Source organism: Pteropus medius, unplaced genomic scaffold (assembly GCF_902729225.1).
Source record: "Pteropus medius unplaced genomic scaffold, Ma_sr-lr_union100, whole genome shotgun sequence".
Lineage (NCBI taxonomy): Eukaryota > Metazoa > Chordata > Mammalia > Chiroptera > Pteropodidae > Pteropus > Pteropus medius.
The window spans coordinates 5743562-5762582 of NW_024342471.1; the positions used below are offsets into that span (position 1 = coordinate 5743562).

A 19021-nucleotide genomic window follows, 5' to 3' on the forward strand; every position below is an offset into this window, starting at 1 on the left:
ATCAGCGGCATTTGATACACTCTCTTCTCCTTGATAAACTTAATTCACTCTGGTTACTGAGAAACACAATAAGTCATACACAACACTTATTCCTAACCCTAACCCTATGTTGTGATGTGAGTTTAACCATTAACATATATTTATACAGCCTTCATAAATTCCATTTTCTTCCAGGTAGTATCACAGAAAGAAATTTGGATGGGCCCTAGTTACTATAAATTCAAGGTTCTAGTGTCCAGAAATTGTGAAATGAAGTAAATTATATTCTTCAAGATATGCTTAAATTAACTTTATTACTGTCTTGAGGTATTTTATTTTATTTTTTATTTTATTATTATTTTAAAATGCCTACAGCACCTGGTATTTTAGGTAGTCTCCCATCCAAGTACTAACCAGGCCTGACTCTGCTTAGCTTCCGAGATCAGACGAGATTGGACACGTTCATGGCCATAGACTTGAGGCATTTTATTTAGCAATAATTTGTTCAGTACTTGGCAATAATTCATCTGACAATTATGTACTAAGAATATAGCATGAGTTTTGTGTGTTAAGAACTCCATATTGAACAAAACCAGTGGCCTGCTCACAGATTATTCAGATAAACAAATAATTGGAACATAACATGATGTGACCACCAAGAAAAATATGTACAAGGAACAGTGGTAGCACAAAAAAGGGACTTTGCAGCTCTATTTAGTTGAGTCAGGGAATCTTTTACATATGTGGAGAAAATTGAACTTGGTTTTAAAGGAAAATTAGGTGCTCAACAGGGCCAATTAGATGGATGGGATAGGCGAGCAAAATATAATTTGTTAAGAGAGATTTAAATGTCCAAAGAAGCAGGTTATGGAAGTAACAGGTTGGTAGGGGCACCCACACTAATTTGGCAGAAACATTAAGTGGCTCCAGAAAATGCCGTGGGAGAGGAGGGCAGGGACCAGTTCATGAGTCAAATACTGTTTTAAAGAGATGTGATTTTCTGAAAGACTTCAGCTGTAGAATTGAGTTGTACTGAATGGGAAACTCTGAAATAATATTAATTTATCTAGCCGAACCTAAAAGTAATCTTACTCCTAGATGATTTTCTGGAAGTTTTATACATTAAAAAATATTATTGGATGGTTTATATGTCTACCTAGATTAGTTAACAATTTAATTAATCTTCTAAACCAGGTTACTTTTTTGAGTGAAAGGTGGCACTAGCTGATGGGACATTGGAAAAATAAGAATGAACTAGAATGTCCCACACAGACCAGACATATGACCAACAAACTTGACCCTCATGGGCTGATGGCCCGGGTGGAGAAATTATTGTTTCTCTGGAAGCTCATATCCTGAGGAAGGAGGAGTGGGTGTGATATGATGGAACATTCTGTGATTATGAACTCCATATTTGGGAATGTAGGTGGAGGTAGACTTGGATTTTCTGTTTATTCATGTGGATTAAAATGAGAGCTCGGAATGCTGATAGCATCAAAACTCTGGCTCATCTTGAAGGATTCTGTGTGACACAGATTACGGGACAAAGAAATCCTGCTGCCTATTTTCTTGAGAAGTCTGTAAACATGAAGCTGTTTCTGGTTCTCATTATTCTGCTGTTTGAGGTACCAACAGGTAACTTGTCCGAATGTACCATGAAATCCTAGGAGATGTTACTGTCCATAGGGATGGGGTCAGAGTATTCAAGATTGTTGGTATCTTGCCAATATCATAGAAAGTATCCTGGGTGCCTGACTTAAGTCTGTGTCTTAGAAGAGAGCATCTAGGGATGTAAAAATAGATCAGGGCCATACGCTCGGAAGTCCTGTCCAAAGGTAAATATGAGCCCATTATCTAAAATTATCTTTATAATGTACAACAAAATTTTCACCCAGGAACCTGGCCATCTCTTTTTCCATTCATTCATGTTTGGTCTATACTACACCAGTAAGGAGAACAGGACAAGCTTTGGAGTCACATAGATGTGAAGTCAAAATATGTCTTCATCAGAGACTAGTTGTCTGAATGAGCTAATACTCCCTTTGAATCTCAGTTTCCTCATCTGTTAAGTGAGTATAATGGCTAAATTTTATAATAATTGTATTTCATGTGAGGATTACATGAGTTTACAAATGTGAAGCACCAAGTTCATGGTAGGAGCTCTGTCAGTGAGAGTTCCCTTCTCCCTTGCCACTGTAGGAAGGCATATGGTCTTTTTGGAGCTCTAAAAATACCTTTCTAACCTTCAAAGATGCTCCCTGGTTCTGGAATTTAAGATAGGGAGTACCTTGTGTTCGTTCTCCATCTTTATTCCATGAGCTTGTATACAGGGGCAAATAAAGAACTGAAAACAGAAGATTTAGGACCTCAATGCAATACTCCATATAGATGACAATTTGGATCTCTAGGAAAAAAGGTATACATGGAATTGAGTTTGATCCCTGGGCAACACATTATTCTGAGACCAAAAAGAGGATGGAGAGAGGAGTGAGGGGTGGGGGAGAGAGTGCAAGTGAGCAAGTGAGGTGGGGAGCAGGTTATGGAGAAGTTATAAAGGTTGAATAAGGGAAGAAGTTCTCAACAGCATTTACTGCTGAGACCCATGAAGTCTTGGTAGAGGGAGATTGCTGCTTCCCGTGTCAGTGTGAAACCCACTGACTGTTATACTCTTAAAAGTTAATTTGGTTTTTAATAGTGCCATGGTGACAAGTTGGTACTCTCTGAGGACACTGGACTGAGTAGGACTGAGGGAGTGCTGACTTTGGAGCATAGAAGATAGAGTCAGATTTGCCAGGATCCTAGGGGTTGAATATAGCTTCATTCAAGAACCATAAATTGTGCTCTTTCTTCACTTTTGTCATATAAGTTCTAATGTTCTCAGATCCAGTTGTGCATTGGCTAGGAGCTGGAGTTTTGAATGTCCTTAATTTAGTATATTTTTCAAGGGGGAGGCTCTGAGCTTTCCCATATCAGCATAAAGTTTACTCTGGGACCACAGGAGGCCATAAGCATGTGGAGAATCACTCACCTTTTCCAGTCTGCTTCAGGAACTAATCTGGGTTCAATGTTGTTTCTTGTGCACAGATGCCGTGCGACCCAAAAAATGCTTTAACAATATAGCAGGCTACTGCAGGAAGAAATGTGAAATGGGGGAAATATCTGAAATATCATGTCTAAATGGGAAATTATGTTGTGTTAATGAAGGCAGAAACAAAAAACAGGAGGAAGCCAAAGATGTACTTCAGTTTCCATTGCTGTCCGATCAGAAGCTGGACTATGTCATTTTACCCACCATCACAGTTTTCACAATCCAACCGTAAATCAAGTGCTTGCTCCACTGGTCTCTACTCTTCCTAAATCAAAAGTGCCACCTAATACAACAGGCTGGGGCAAGAGATTTATCTACTTCTTTCTGTGAACTTAAGTCTCTACGTAATAAAGTCCTATGCTTCTCTGAATTTATTTATTAATGTATTCACTCACTTTTTTGAACACTTCAAACATAAATGAATAGTTAGTCATGTTCTGGGCATTATACTAGTAAGATGGGTGATATAGGGATGAAGTGAACATGTTGGTGGAGGTAGAAGTTAGCCCCTCCCTTTTTATAGCATTTCAGGTATTACTCCTACTTTTAATGAAGTTTCTTATATCTAAGCAGATCTGAATGTCCCAACTTTGTGTGTGTAGGGACAAGTACAGAAGGTTATTCTGACAAGCAAGATTTCATTAGAGAAAGGCAAGATATTTGAACCTTTTTATACCGTTTATTGGGGGCAGGTCTAATGGACAATAATGTCAGCTGGTGATAATTCCAATACTTCATTTGAAGCTCATTTAATATGCACGCTTCATTTCCTTTTTTAGTAGCATTTTGAACAACCAGTTGACACTTTTTTTTAGGTGAATATTACTCTTAGGATCTTTGAAATCATTATATACTCGGTTTGTTTCAATAGCGTAAAATTTATAAACTTTCTGCTGTAAGATGAATAAGGTCAGAGGATCTAGGGTAAAATATAATGACTATAGTTAAAACACTCTATTTTATAATTGAAATTTGCTAGGAGAGTAGTACTTAAATGATCTCACCACCCCTCACCCCCACCCCACTAATAAAAAAGAGAGAGAAAGATAAATATATGAGGTGATGACTGTTAATTAACTAGATGGAGGAGTCATGTATATCAAATCACCACAATATACACTTTAAATATCTTATAATTTTGTAAAGTTGAAATTTTAAAAAAATAGTATGAAATTTAAAACATTATAAATAAGGAGGCCATATTTAAGAAGCTTCTTATGAGGTAAATACAGTTTCAGTAGGTCATGGTGGTTGGAAACGCTCTCCAGATGAATAGAACATACCATTTTGCGGTGACATCCATTGATATTGATTGGTTCAAGTACAGGTCATAAATAATTTTAGTGAAGCTGATATTTTTACTCATCTGGGATAAAAAAATAAATGGGCCTATTCCTCCATGAGCAGCTCACCATCTTGTTTCACAGGGAGGACAGGGAGACAAATATTTAGCTGGGTAAGTTAATGTTTTAAGTGTGCCTTCTGAGAATTTTGGAGAAGTGTATGGGAAACAAGGTTATAGAATTTTTGATATTTTTGTTGATGATTTCAGCACCTTAGAAGCTAGTGAATAACTATTTCAATTTAATTCTCAGAGTGTTTTTTAAAAGGCTCATATAGGAAGCCCTTTCTTTATTGCAACACTTCATAGGTTCCTGTCTTTTTCAGTCTTCCATCACTGTGGATCATAACGGGCATTTTTAGGGAGGATGCATTTTGTCACTAGGATGTAAAGATGGGTCTTACCCATTGTCTTTAATCTACATGGGTCCTCTATTCTACATGAATCTGCAGATAAATTAGATACAAGAATCCATTTGGTTTAGTTAGTATCAGAACAACCAGTGAAGTATTTCCTGTGTTGGGAGAGAGGGTTATAATGAACTGAACAGAAAATGAAGCCTTGAATTCTACTTTGGGTGGATCTAATTTTTGCTTTGACTTTTCCCCTACTATCCTTCTTATATCCCTCCATACTTATAGGAGAAGTGGATATGGTCAGTAATTGTTAGATGCATGTTTATTTGTCCACTTTATTTTTATATACAAAATTAAATTGAAATCCTATATTTTTATTATGCACACTTTTGGCAGTATTATTGGTACCTTATTATTCTTGGATCTATTTTTAGAACATTCTCCACAATCTTATTCATAGGACATTTTTCAATTGCCAGAATGTTCCAGTCAGTTTTCTACTACATAGCAGCAATTAGGGCCACCCGTCTCTCTGGGGGTCTTGGACAATGCTCATAAAAGGTGCAGGAGATATTAATTATTTCCTATTCACACTCATCCCTTCTTAGAAAATTTGCTCATAGATCTTCTCAGAGAACTTAATTCTATGGGCTCTGGCAAGAGAGTGGAGGACCAGATAACCCTGCTATCTTGGCTACAAGTAATTTGACCAGGGTGGGTAACAAATGTGTATATAGAGGCCGAACCTACTTTTATGGATATCCAAGTTGGGTCCTGGTACACTACTGAATTAGAAAAGATGAAGGGAGGGAGGCAGGGAAGGAGGAGGGGAGGGAGAAAGAGACAGAGTGAGAGAGAGAGAGAGAGAGATTGATTTCTAGTTCCTTTTGATTCTATTGGTTCTAGTCCCTACGGCTTCATGTGATTGTTATCATTTCTTATAATAGGTCCTCCTTTTCTGAAGTGAGTTTTAGTGGGCTTATGTTTCCTATGACCTCATATCTAAGACATGATAAATTGTGTATTGGACAATTTTTCAGCACAGAGGTACAAATAGAGGATTTGCTCCTTAGTAATCCTTAATTAGTAAAGACTAGGATTATGACAGTGACAATTAAGATCCACTTCAACCATTGGTTTTAGAGATAACCAAGTATTTAAGACAAGCCATGATCAGCTGATGCCCGGCTAGCTCAGTTGGTAGAGCATGAGATTCTTAAGACAAGCCATGATCAAAGCAACTTCATGATGATATTTTATGTTCATATGTTCTAATTTAGCTTCAATTAATCAGTGGTTCTTGGGAATATATAGATATTCATTTCCAGTGTGGTACTTATCAAGCTTTCAAAAAATAGCCAATTAATGCTATTAGAAAATATGGATAAACTAGTAGAAAATAATTAGAAGAAATAATAATTCAGATATTACCATTAAATAACCCCTATTCAAATAGTTCATGTCAGATAAATATCAAAAACCCAGATGCCATTAAATGATATTTCCTGAGTCTGAGAATCAGGTTGGTTACATAAGACTTAGGCACATCTGAAATCTCTATCTTATGTAAAAACAGAAGTATGCAAATGACAGAATAACAATCTTTTAGGATTTCTTTTTTTATTATTTGTTTTTTATTTTTTGAGGGGAGCAACCCTTGGTTGACTTCAAAAATTACAAGGACTTTGTCAGCTTACGATCCTTTATTTTTTATTTTTATTTTTATTTTTTATGCCTACAGCACCTGGTCTTCCTAGGTAGTCTCTCATCCAAGTACTAACCAGGCCCGATCCTGCTTAGCTTCCGAGATCAGATGGGATCGGGCTTGTTCAGGGCGGCATGGCCATAGACTCTTTTAGGATTTCTTGTTATGTTTCAACCTGGTAAGATTTGGAAGGCAATTATATATAACTTCTACTACAAATTAAAAAGAATTATGGTTCTTAGATAAAGTAAAACATAGTTAACCAATTTGAAGTAGTAAAATAAAAATTTAGTGACGTACAGTATTTTTTAGTTAAGAACAGTGACATGGTAAGCATTACCATGCTGGGGAGAAAGAAAGCTTATTTCAAGTAACACATCTGATGACTTGCACAAACACACAGCACACCCCCCAGAGTTTGCATGGAGTCTACCTTTATTTAAAAAAAATTAAGAATACAGCGAACAACTGAACATTAACAAAATTAAAAACTTTTATGCTTCAATGGACACCATACAGAGATAATCCACAGAATGGTAGAAAATTTTGGCAAATCATATGTCTGATAGAGACTTTATCTAGAATACATAAAGAACTATTGCAACTCAATAATAAAATAACAACCCAATTTAAAAAGGAACAAAAGATGACTCTCCTTTAAGTGTGTTAGGCCAGCAAGTGGCGAAGGGAGACTGAGATGTTGTTATCACTAGTAGTGATCGTGTGATGTAGCTTGGTGGGATCAGGACCTTAAAGATAGCCAGAAAGGGTGAAAATGGTGATAATAAAAAACAGCTGCCCTGGAGGCCAAAATTTATCATCAAATTGAGTGTTATTTTGGTGACTTCAATTTGCCCCAGAAAAAAATTTTAAAGAAACAGATCAAATTGGATGAAGGCTGGGTAACTTTGGAGATAATGATGAAATTTAGCAGGTTAAACCTTTGATGTAATAGTAGAAGCATTGAGCAGATCAAAGGCAGAACTCATAGAAATAAGTGAAGCTAAAACTAGAATCAGATTTCCAAGCAAACCCCTCTCCGAAGTGACTGATGAGTATAAAAATAATGTAAAAAACATCTAATTTAAAAGTTTCCCAACTGATGCAACCTTTGTTGACATAAAAGAATGGTTAGAAGATAAAGGTCAAGTACTGAATATTCAGATGAGAAGAACATTGCACAAAGCATTTAAGGGGTCGACATTTGCTATGTTTCACAGCATTGAATCTGCTAAGAAGTTTGTTGAGTTTCCTGGCCAGAAGGACAAAGATAGGGACCTTGCTTTTCAAGTAAGATTCCTTTGGGAAAAGAGTCTAAATTAAATGGAAGCTAAATTTCCAGATAAATAAGAGCAAAACAAAACAAAACAAAAGTTAGCAGAAAGTGCTGAAATAAAATCTGTTTTCTACAAGGTCTCATACAGAATCACTTTTATAGTATTGCTTGACCAGCATTCATTCGTTAACACGGTTGGCTTGTTCTGATCTCCACGTTCAGATGTGATGTGAGGAGATACTGCACTACGACTAACAGCGCTTGCTTTTTAGAAAAAAAGGAGAAAATTATCTTAAGTAATGGTTCAAGAAAAAAAAAACTGTATTTCCCTGGGCATTGTTTCTGTTTCAGAGAGCCACCTCACCCTCGATCAAACCATATTTCCAGGCATAGTGAAGACACAGTCTCCTTTCCCTCTGAAATTGGGCTAGTTGAGGGGAAAGAGTGAATTGGGGCATGAAGTGATAGCAAATCAGTGGATTCTGGGAAGAGTGAGTAGATGACCTAGAATTACTGTATTGAAGGAAGTAGAATCAGCACCATTTATAGTCACTTAAATAAAGGAAGATTTATTTATAATTCCAGCAGAGTTACTGTATACTTCAAATGTCGGATCCTGCTGCCTTCTTGGTGTATTGGCGGAATCTCACTGAGCGTTCACTTACCAACTCTATGTATCATAACTGTTTAGACTATATCATTGTTTCAATCCATGGCTTCCAGAATTCATTCAAGGTATTTAAATCAGCAGTTGGAGTTGTGATAATGAGGTATGACAAAGATATATACATATTCCCTTTCGGTGAATATGTATACTACATATACACTATCCTTCAGTGAATGACATCATAATCACCCAGTTTCTCATGTCACTGTGGGCTGAAACCTGGAAGTTATCCTCACTCCCACCACATCCAGTGAATAATCAATTATTATAAATTAGAGCTGCCAAATAGCTCTTGAATCTACCCACTCTGTTCCCCCTTCACTACTTCGACTATGATCCAAACCACCTCTCACCTGGCCCATTGTAAGAACCTTTGATCTCTCTCTCCATATCTACTTCCAGTTTTAATATGCACTCAATACAGAGTGATTAAAAAGTACAGACCTGACCACATCATTCTCTGCTTAAAATATTTGATGGCTACCTATTCCTCTTCAGTTAAAGATCGAAATCTTTAACATGGTCTCTTAGCCCTAACAAGTCTAATTGGTCTCTGCTTACCTCTTCAACATCATTCTTTCTCCTGTTCTCTACCCATGAACCCTGTTTCTTCCAACATGCCATATTTCTCCTACCTCAGGGCCTTAGCATAAGCTGTTTTCTATGCATTAAATTCTCTTTCTATATTCTTTCCCCACAAATTTCTTTTTGAAATAACAACCTCTACTCATTATTTAGCTTTATCTCAACTTTCATTTACTTAGTCAGTCCAAATATGTGTTAATTGCTCCTTTAGCTAGTAGGGAGCAGGAGTTTGGGTAGTCAGTTACTAGTAGACTTTATGAAGCAAAGAAAACTTTAATAACAGTTGACATTGCACTGTTGGAAGGTATGATGAGTGGGCCCTCACAAAATACAGATAATTTATTAAAATTTCTCATAACTAGCTTTGTGAATTATTATATGATTTCTTTCCAACTGAGCCAAATTAAATTCCCCTTTCTTGCTGAGCAGTATTTCCTAATGACTTCTATCCTGGTCAGATTCAACACATTTTTGTTCACTTTTTCTCTTTTTCAAAGTTCCAGTCTTATACCAGTTCAAAGATCTTATCTTCCCACTTCCCTTGTGCAGATTAGAACTGTGACTCTAGTGTATTGAAATGGAGGAAGGGACATCTCTGATTCTAAGACATCTTTCCCTCTAAGACTGCTTCACATGACTGGTTGTTTTTAACTCATCCTTGTGCATGAGATCACGCACATTCTGGAGAACTTGCACATATTCACTGACACACACACGCCTACCTCAGCCCCCTGCCTTGACTGCAACCCAAGAGTCTTCTGAGATCGCCTTTGTCATTACTCACTGTTTTCTGAGGCTTGATTCCCAACATCCACTCTGGACTCAGAACCTAATGTGATTGCCTTACCTGGGGGGGGCGGTGGGAGCGAATGAGAAGTGTGTACACTGCCCACAAGATGTGCATCCCAGCATCCAGGTTGTGTTTGAGTGTAGCTAGTACTGTTGTCTGCCAGGCTCTGGAAAGCTCTTTCAGTCAGAAGAGCCATGTTCACACAGCATCTGCATGGCTCTCAGTGAGTAACATATGCTCTAATTACTACATTAGCACACTAGGTAGTGGTGTGCTAGTGGGGCTGTACTGGCTAGATGGAGCCGATTGTGAGCATTACTTCCCAACTCCACATTCAGTGACTTCACATTGTAGCTTGAGATCAGCTGTGTGGGAGAATTTATACCAGGAACATAGCAAATCCTTTAAATCAGGAAATCAGTTCCCCTCTCTACCCTGAGAGCTAGTTTGTCATCATGGCTGTTCAGACTGCAATCATGTCCTCATGTTTTGTTTTGTTTTTAAACTTGATGAAAGGTGACTTTTTTTCTGGTTCACTTTATTGGGAACTGGTGGACAGAGTGGTTAGCCTTTGAGTAGATAATAAGGACATAAATTGTCTGAAGCAATTTTAAGAACACTAATAAAACCAGCTAAGAGTCTGCTTTTTTATTATTGTTGTGTGCTGGCAATTCTAAACCATGTCTGATAAAATACACCTCCCCCAAAAACTTTTGCTCATTTAAGTTCTAAACAATTGCTGTAGTAACTGTTGAGTTTTGATAATATATATAATATATATATATTTTAATAGAGTTTATTTTTTTAGAGTAATTTTAGATTCACAACAAAATTGAGTGGGAGGTACAGAGATTTCCTGTATTCCCCCTTCCCCACACATACACAGCCTCCCCCATTATCAACATCTGGCATTTGTAAACCTATACCGAAACATCATCACTCAATGTCCACAGTTTGCATTAGGGTTCATTCTTGGTGTTGCACATTCTATGGGCTGTGACAAAAATAGAATGACACATATCTACATTTTAGTATCTACAATATAGAATAGTTTCACAGCCCTAAAAATCCTCCATGTTCTACCCGTTCTTTCCTTTTTGATCTTTTTATCGTCCCCCTAGTTTTGTCTTTTCCAGAATTCTTATAGTTGGAATCATACGGAATGTAGCCTTTTCAGGTTGGCTTCTTTCAAGTAGTAATATGCATTTAAGATTCCTTCATGTCTTTTCATGACTTAATATTTCATTTCTTTTTAGTGTTGAATAATATTTCATTGTTGGAGGTACCACGGTTTATTTATTCATTCACTTACTGAAGGACATCTTGGAAGGTTTCTTCCAAGTTTTGGTAATAATGAATAAAACCGCTATAAACACCTGGGTGCAAATTTTTGTGTAGACAGTTTTCACCTCATCCAGGTAAATATTAAGGACTGCAATTGCTGAATTGTATGGTAAGGGTGTGTTTAGTTTTATGAGGAATTGTCAAACTATCCTCCAAACTGGCTCTACCACTTTGCATCTCCCCCAGTAATAAATGAGAGTTTTGCTCCACATCCTTGCCAGCATTTGGTGGTGTCAGTATTTTGGATTTTGGCCCTTCTAATACTGCAATTCAGACTAACTTCTAGGTCCTTCACATTTTCTCCAAACCCCAAAGGACCCCAATCACCAAAAGAATACATTACTGGTGGTAACACATAAAACAACAATAACAAAGAAGCTACTCTGTCTTCGAGTTACACATTTATGTCTGCCTCCACCTTATATAGTGACTCCATAATAGTGGAATCCTATTCATCTCTTTCTTCCTAGCTCACCGCTTTTACATAGGAACTAAAGAAATTAGACTTCCCCATAGTTCAACTTTGGATGTGTTATTCTTAAACCAAAAAAAGTGCATGTATATTCTCCTAAAATATCCAGTCTTTTCCAATTTCCTTCCATTTGTTGATTTCATTCCATTCACTCAAATCACCTTCTCTACTAACAGTCATCTATTGAAATTCGACACATTTCACAAGGCACCACTTTAAACTCACTCATGCATTTCCCCTGAATACTTCGCTTCACCTTTCCCTCTCCTGAATTACATATCTACTTTCCTGAGTTTCTTGTTCCAGTCTTCCACATTATAGATTTTTTTTTTATTGCATTGGTTATAACTACTTTTCAAGGGGAGGTTCTGAGTTGTTCTTATCAATTCATCACTTGGTATATTGAACGCTCAATCTCTGGTTAAAGAACAAATCAGTCAGAAAACTGGCAATGAACTTTATTAGAATCTGCTTTAGGGTCTCCTGGGGATTAAGGAATCAGAAGAGAAAAGGTGTGGATCTCTTCACTTTAGTGTTTTGAAACATTAAGAAATAAATGAATGAAAAATTATACTTGATTTATGTAGAATTTGTCTTGGGGGTTAATTACTTTCTATATTTGTATCATAATCTTGAGGAAAAGTCAACGCATATGTCATTGGCTTTGGACGAGGTGGCTTTGTAATTTTTTTACGTGCTTCCAGTTCCACGATATTGAGGCAACAATATCTCCCATTTTCACATAGTACTTGACGTATTTCACTTATTTTGCATATTTTCCTGCAGTGTCCTTGTATATATTCACCCCAGCATTTCTTAAGTTGTTCAGTTACTGTGCACATAAAGAACAATAGGCCAACGTCAGTGTTTGAGACCAAAAGGCAACTTTGAACATGGGGTGGATAGAAAATGTTTGCAGGGATTAGGTGTATGGGAGATCCACAAGGCGTATACCCAAAATATCCCACAAAGGATGCCCCAAGAAGATAAACCTCAGTGTTTATATCTAACTCATTTCTCATATTTAGTTCCTCCAAGATTTTGGGCTTTCAGCCAACATCTGGTGGACTCCACCAAAAGCATCAGATCTTGTTTGGGAAAATAAAGGACCTGAATTCTTTAGGCTATGACACTATGCTCCATCTGGGAACCTCAGCAAATCTACCTCCATTTGAATGTTCTCAGGATACTACTTTTTTACTATTGCCCCACCTCTGATACTCAGACAATAATAATTTCTTTACTATGTATGTATGTCTGAGTCGAACTATGCTCTTGGGTTCAGGCTCACTACCATGGTCAAGAATAACGTCCTTATTGTCCAGTCACGTATATTTTCCCCTCAATAATCTTCCTCCCCTATTAATTCGTAGCATTGTACATTCTGTCAATGCATATCTTCCTTTGGCTTTACGTCATCACAATAATCTTGATTTTATCCCTCTACAACTCCTCATTTTTCCTCCACCTCCATAGGCAAGAATGTCTCTAATGTTCAGCTCTAGACCTTTGCTCACCTTGATATATATTCTTTCCTTTAGTGATCTGAAATATTTTCAATGACCTAAAAGTTAGGATGTTCAAATTTTGGCTCCGGGGCTTGTACAATCTCCTGGAATAGATCTTAGAAGATGAAGACTGAAAACAAAGATGCTGTCTCCAACCCCAGATTCTAGAGCTCCTTTGATTCTTAAGAGTTTAGGGGGCCAGGGACAGACCATTACTATTCCTATAATAAGAGACAAATGTAAGAGATCTGGTTTTGAAAGAGAAAGGAAAACTAATTTTTAAGTTCTTAGTATGTGCCAAGCTAGATGTTTCACAAATGTTATATAATTTAACAAAGCCCCCATGAGCCAGAAATCATTATCTCCACAAGTGACAAAACAGGCTCAGAGAGTCTTCACCATTTATTGAAAGTTGACAAACTAGCAGTAAACACTGAAGCCACGTTTCTCAAACTGACTCCAAAGTCTGTGCTTCTTCCACTATTTACACAGTGTAGTAAAATAGACTAATAAATATGGAATATGGTTGGGTGCCAGAGTAAAAACTGTATCCACAGAAATAAGGGCATCCCTAGATATTGAGCTCATTTCTTTCTATAATGTGACCTTCCCAGAGGAAATTAGGATCTCTTTTCAGCTCCAAGTACTCCTTTTTAAGACTAGTACCATGGTAGAAGGCCTTAGGAAGAGGGAATTTCTGATGATGTTGGGTAGACTTCAGCTATCTCTAGTGGATCTATCTTATTATACTGTGACTTATGAAATTACCTCAGATTCTTAAAAATATTCCATCCCATTGTTGATTTGCGTGAGTCCCTGGGAAGCTCTGGATTACCTGTGGATTTCTGGAATAGCAGAATTGCAATGATCAGGATGAGCTTCATGGCCAGGCTTCTCAAAGGAGGTGGCAGCCAAAGCTCTTGGTCCAGTGAATTGCACACCATGTCACCTTCCTCAGAGACTTGAATTCTTATGCACTGAACCAGAACACATGGTACGATATGAAGCGTGCCCCCAAACTTCTGAACTGTGGAATTTGCATCATGTGGGCAGGCACAGGAAATTTGAGGTCACCCATTTTACCCCCACATGGAATTCAGAGACACAGCGTGTTCCATTTCATCACACCTGATGCCATTCTGTGGGCCGTGGACTGCTGGTGATAAGAGTCTGTGCTTTCTCTACTTTGGCTCCCTGCCCAGCTAGACCAAGGCAGACATGTACTCACTTCTATGAATGAATGAGGAAATATAAATAATGAAACCCATTCCATTTACTGCATTCAGCTAAGTCAAGGATCTCTGGGTGACTGTCAATCCAATTTCAGTCAATCCAAATACTAGCCAATTTTCATTTTCATATCCTAGATTAATTATTCAAAGACAAGCAATGTAAAATAATGGAAGAATAATAGGATGACTAAAATAAAAATTTCATTTAGAAACAGCAAAAAATGAAGAAAAGACAGAGATAACATAGCATAAAGCATTGTCCTGATGGACTATAATAGCAAGAATCCCCCTCAGCCCCCCCCCCAGTATAGAGAACTCTTTAGTTAATTTGTATTCTTTCTGCTCTTCTTTCTGCTAAGATTTCCCTTGCTCATTGATCTCAGTGGCCATATCTTGGAGGAAGTTGGAGGAGTGGGGAAATTCTCCTGGAGACTCTGCTACTTTAGCAACACATTTCCTGTTAGTGCAGGTTTAGGAGACTGTGTGAATAATTTTGTTACACAAGCTTTGACTTCTATGGCATTATAACTCTTTTGAAAGACAGACTTTCCTTTGACTGGCTTGCAGTCATTTTCATGTCTAAGACCAACCTAGAAATCTTTTTGAATCATAACAATTTATCCTGTATTCCAACTGAGTACTATAATTGATAAAATAAGCTTTGAGGGATTATACCATCTTTATAGCCCTTAGTTTAACAACCTTTCAGTCAGGCTCTGACTGTATGTGGTCCAATACAATAGCCTCAGGACTGTGTAGATGAACTAATTGAATTTATAGTAGTATCAATGTATGCTTCTGTGTAATGCCACTGGCAACACTTGCCTATCTAAATATAGAAATGTACAACAGATAGTTGGATTAATACAGGGTTGTAATGTGTCCAAGGAATTAAATGTCTAAAGGAAGAGGAACAAAGGAGTCCTAGTTATTGGCTGGAGTTTTATTGAAGTAAATCATTTTTATTGAAGCAAAACAAAATATTTTTGATAGAGAAATATAAACAGGGCAGGTCTGATAAATTGATCTTTGAGTTTTGAAGATGAAAGAGTTTTTAAAATGTTTGTTCATATATTTATATTTACAAAATGTATTGCTTATACAATGGAGAGAACATTCTGTACTTAACCTGTACTGTCTTCACCAACTACTTGATTAGAAACTTATATTCCTTTGTCTCATAGATAACAAACATTAAGACTGCATCTTAGAAAAAATGGTGTCTCTCTACTCCCACTTCAGTAATGTGTGTGCTTGTATGTGTGTATGCATGTCTATATGTGTGTCTTTTCTGTCCCCTGTTGCCAGAGTCTATGAACCTAGATTTCCATAAAGAGTCTTCTTTTTCCCAAATCCTCTTAGGGCTTGACCAGTAGGTGTTCCCATGAGCAAGATGGCATGAATAAAGAACACAAAGTTTCTTAGTGAGGAAGAAATCACCAATCAGTACATACTGTTAAATCTAAGAATCTCAAAGTCCACTAGGACATTGAAAAGAACAAAATGTTTGATATACTACTTATAAAAGAGCATAAGTATAAGAAATTTCTGGATAATTTATCCACCAAGCTCCACTGAGTTGAAGAGTTAGGAGAACAAATTACAGCTGACCATTGAACAATGCGAAGTTTAGGGGTGCTGGCCCTCGCAAAGCTGAAAATCTACATATAACTAGGCATTTGATTATTTAAATGAGTCAGCCAAGGAAGTTGTGTTTGTTTGAAAGATTTTTGTTTTATTTTTCTCTTAATGTCAATTAAAAACAATATTTAAAAAATAGATTTATTATGTAACATGTGATTTATTAACAAGAATCAAGAAATATAAAAATCAAAAGAAGAAAAGAAATAACCAGCAGCATGACTACTATCTAAACAAAACATCTGGAAAAATGTTGTATAGCATTCTAAAATTTTTCTTTAATAGAATGAAAATAGCTTTATTGTTTAACCCAGATATCAGCTTATGGGATATTCCTGGTTAACAGAAAAGATGTAGTAAAATTGTCTCGCACTTCCACTTCTTGGCTTTTGAAAGTCTAGGGTCCTTCAAATTTCTGCTAGCTCCAGAGATGTTTACATTCCTAAGGATATACTGGTCTTCTGAATTCTCTGTCTTCACAGAGAGCAGAATAGAAAGAATACAATAGGATGATTTCTCAAACCTGGGCAAGGTGTTCTTATGGATAAGGGCTAATTTTAAAGGAAGCATGAGTGCTGCTCCTTTCATCAGATAGATGAGTTTTCTCTTAGTTTAGGTAAGTACCACACTTATGCCTAAGCAAAGGGTTTCCCCACCCTGGGTTGTATGCTCTGGAGAGTCCCTATTCTTGCCCTCATCTGGCTGCTTCTCTTCCTGTAGTGCAAAATGTCACTGAAGCCAAAGGGATATGTTAATCTAGACACTGCTTTCACTGCTTTATCCTTCTAGATTATGCTCTGGGTAACTGGAACCCAGAATCCATACTCTAATTGTTTGTGGCCTCCTTCCCAAGTCTGTATGTCTTTACATATATCTTCCCAAGGCCCCTCACAGTTTGGGAAGTAAAAAGAATCAAGCTGCAGGATGGAATCTGGAGCCCTGAGTTTGGTTCTCTTAGGGATGCCATGTTCTGGGATAAAACTCCAAAGAGTCTGGAAATGTAAAATTTAAACTTGGCTTTGCAGATGTATTTGTCTAAGTAAGGGGATATAATTTATTTTTTTTAGTAATTTGTATGATTTATAATTTTTAAGTACTTATTAGCTATGTGGGCCTCCATTTGCATTTTTCCCCAGGCTTCATCAATGTAAGGGCGTTCTCGAATGAAGGTTTTCCTCTTTGATTTACAAAAACTATTTTTTTTTTAAAGGTATAGCATATAAGCAAACAGTTTTCCCAGGTAGTTTCCTTAAGAAATGAGGCAATAAAGTTTCAGATATAGAATCAATATAGAGAAATCAGTTACATTTCTAAATGTAACTAACAGCAAAACATCTGAAAAATAAAGAAAACTATTCCATTCATGGTAGCATCAAAAACAATAAAATTAAATTTAACCAGGGAAGTAAAAGATGTTTGCAATAAAAACTCTTGGACCCTGATGAAAATAATTGAAGAAGACACAAACAAATGGAAAGATATGCCAGTGGTCACAAATTGGAAGAATTAATATCGTTAAAATGTGCATACCACCCAAAGCCATCTAGAGATTCAACGCAATCCCTATCAAAATTCTAATGGCATTTCTCATAGAAATAGAAAAAATAATCTTAAAATTTGTATGGAACCATAAAAGACCCTAAGTAGATAAAGCAATCCTGAGAAAGAACAAAGCTGGAATCATTACACGTCCTGATTTCAAACTATATTAGAAAGCTATAACAATCAAAACAGTATGATACTGGCATAAAAATAGACAAATAGACCAATGGGACAGAATAGAGAACCCAGAAATAAACCCCTGCATATATGGTCAACTAATATTTGACAAAGAAGTCAAGAATACTGATGGGAAAGGATAGTTTCTTCAATAAATGGTGTTGGGAAAACTAGATAACCATATCAGAACAATAAAATTGGACTCTTACCACTTACAAATATTAACTCATAATGATTCAAAGACTTAAACATAAGACCTGGTATCATAAAACTCCTAAAAGAAAACATAAGGAAGAAGCTTCTTGATATTGATCTAGGCAATGTTTTTTTTATATGACACCAAAAGTGGAAGCAACAAAAGCAAAAATCAACAAGTGGGACTACATTAAACTAAAAGATTTCTGAGCAGCAAAAGAAACAATCAATAAAATGAAAAGCAACTTACAGAATGGGAACTATATATGCAAATAATATGTCAGATAAGAAATTAAAGCCAAAATATATGACGAACTCATACAACTCAATTTGATTTAAAAAAATGGGCAGAGGAACTAAATATACATCTAAATAGCAAAACGGTATATAAAACCATTTATTATCAGTAATTACTTTAAATGTAAATGGATTAAACTCTCCAATTGAATGACAGAGATCGGCAAAATTAATTTTAAAAAATTCCCAAAACATGATCTAACTATATGTTGCTTAAGAGAGACTTATTTAGATTCAAAGAAACAAATAGGTGGGAAGTGAAAAGATGGAAAAAGGTACTTCATACAAACAGTAACCAAAAGAGAGCTGGGATGGCCTTATTAATGTAAGACAAAATAGACTTTAAGTCAAAAACTGTTATGATACAGAGTGGGACATTATCTATTAATAATAGAGTCAATTCATCATGAAGATATAAAAAACACAAGTCAGAACCAAAATCAGATAATACTTCACACCTACTAATATAGTTAAAATTTTAAAAAAGAAAAATAAAAAATATTGGTGAGGGTGTGGAGAAATTGGAAGCTTCCTGCATTGTTGACTGAAATATAAAATTATGCAACCACAATTGAAAACAATTTGGCACTTCCAAATAAGGTTACACATAAAATTACAATATGATCCAACAATTCCACTAGATATGTACCTAAAATTTATGTATGTTCCCCTCAAAATTGAAAACAGGGATGTGAGCAGATACTTGTACTTAAATGTGCATAACAACAGTAATCACAATAGCCAAAAGTTAGAAATAACCCAAATGTTCATCAATAGAAGAATGGGTAAACAAAATGTGATCTATACATACAAAAGAATATTATT

At 36.4% G+C, this 19021-nt stretch overlaps 2 protein-coding genes and 2 pseudogenes across 2 annotated transcripts; 2 read left to right on the top strand and 2 right to left on the bottom strand.

The window, feature by feature from the left end:
- Nucleotides 1–1352: 1352 nt before the first annotated feature.
- Nucleotides 1353–3328, top strand: DEFB128 (defensin beta 128). The gene is made up of 2 exons (XM_039863995.1): nucleotides 1353–1614; nucleotides 3064–3328. The coding sequence occupies exons 1-2, from the start codon at nucleotides 1437–1439 to the stop codon at nucleotides 3297–3299; spliced, it is 414 nt and encodes a 137-aa protein (XP_039719929.1). The 5' UTR covers nucleotides 1353–1436; the 3' UTR covers nucleotides 3300–3328.
- A 3169-nt stretch (nucleotides 3329–6497) lies between these two features.
- Nucleotides 6498–6616, bottom strand: LOC120604285 (uncharacterized; annotated as a pseudogene).
- LOC120603362 (lupus La protein homolog) lies at nucleotides 6605–7955 on the top strand (annotated as a pseudogene).
- Nucleotides 7956–12206: 4251 nt separating this feature from the next.
- DEFB127 (defensin beta 127) lies at nucleotides 12207–13996 on the bottom strand. Its single transcript, XM_039863708.1, has 2 exons — nucleotides 13948–13996; nucleotides 12207–12436 (listed from the first exon to the last, which is right to left on the bottom strand). Exons 1-2 carry the CDS (start codon nucleotides 13994–13996, stop codon nucleotides 12207–12209), a joined length of 279 nt encoding a protein of 92 aa, XP_039719642.1.
- Between the last annotated feature and the right edge of the window lie 5025 nt (nucleotides 13997–19021).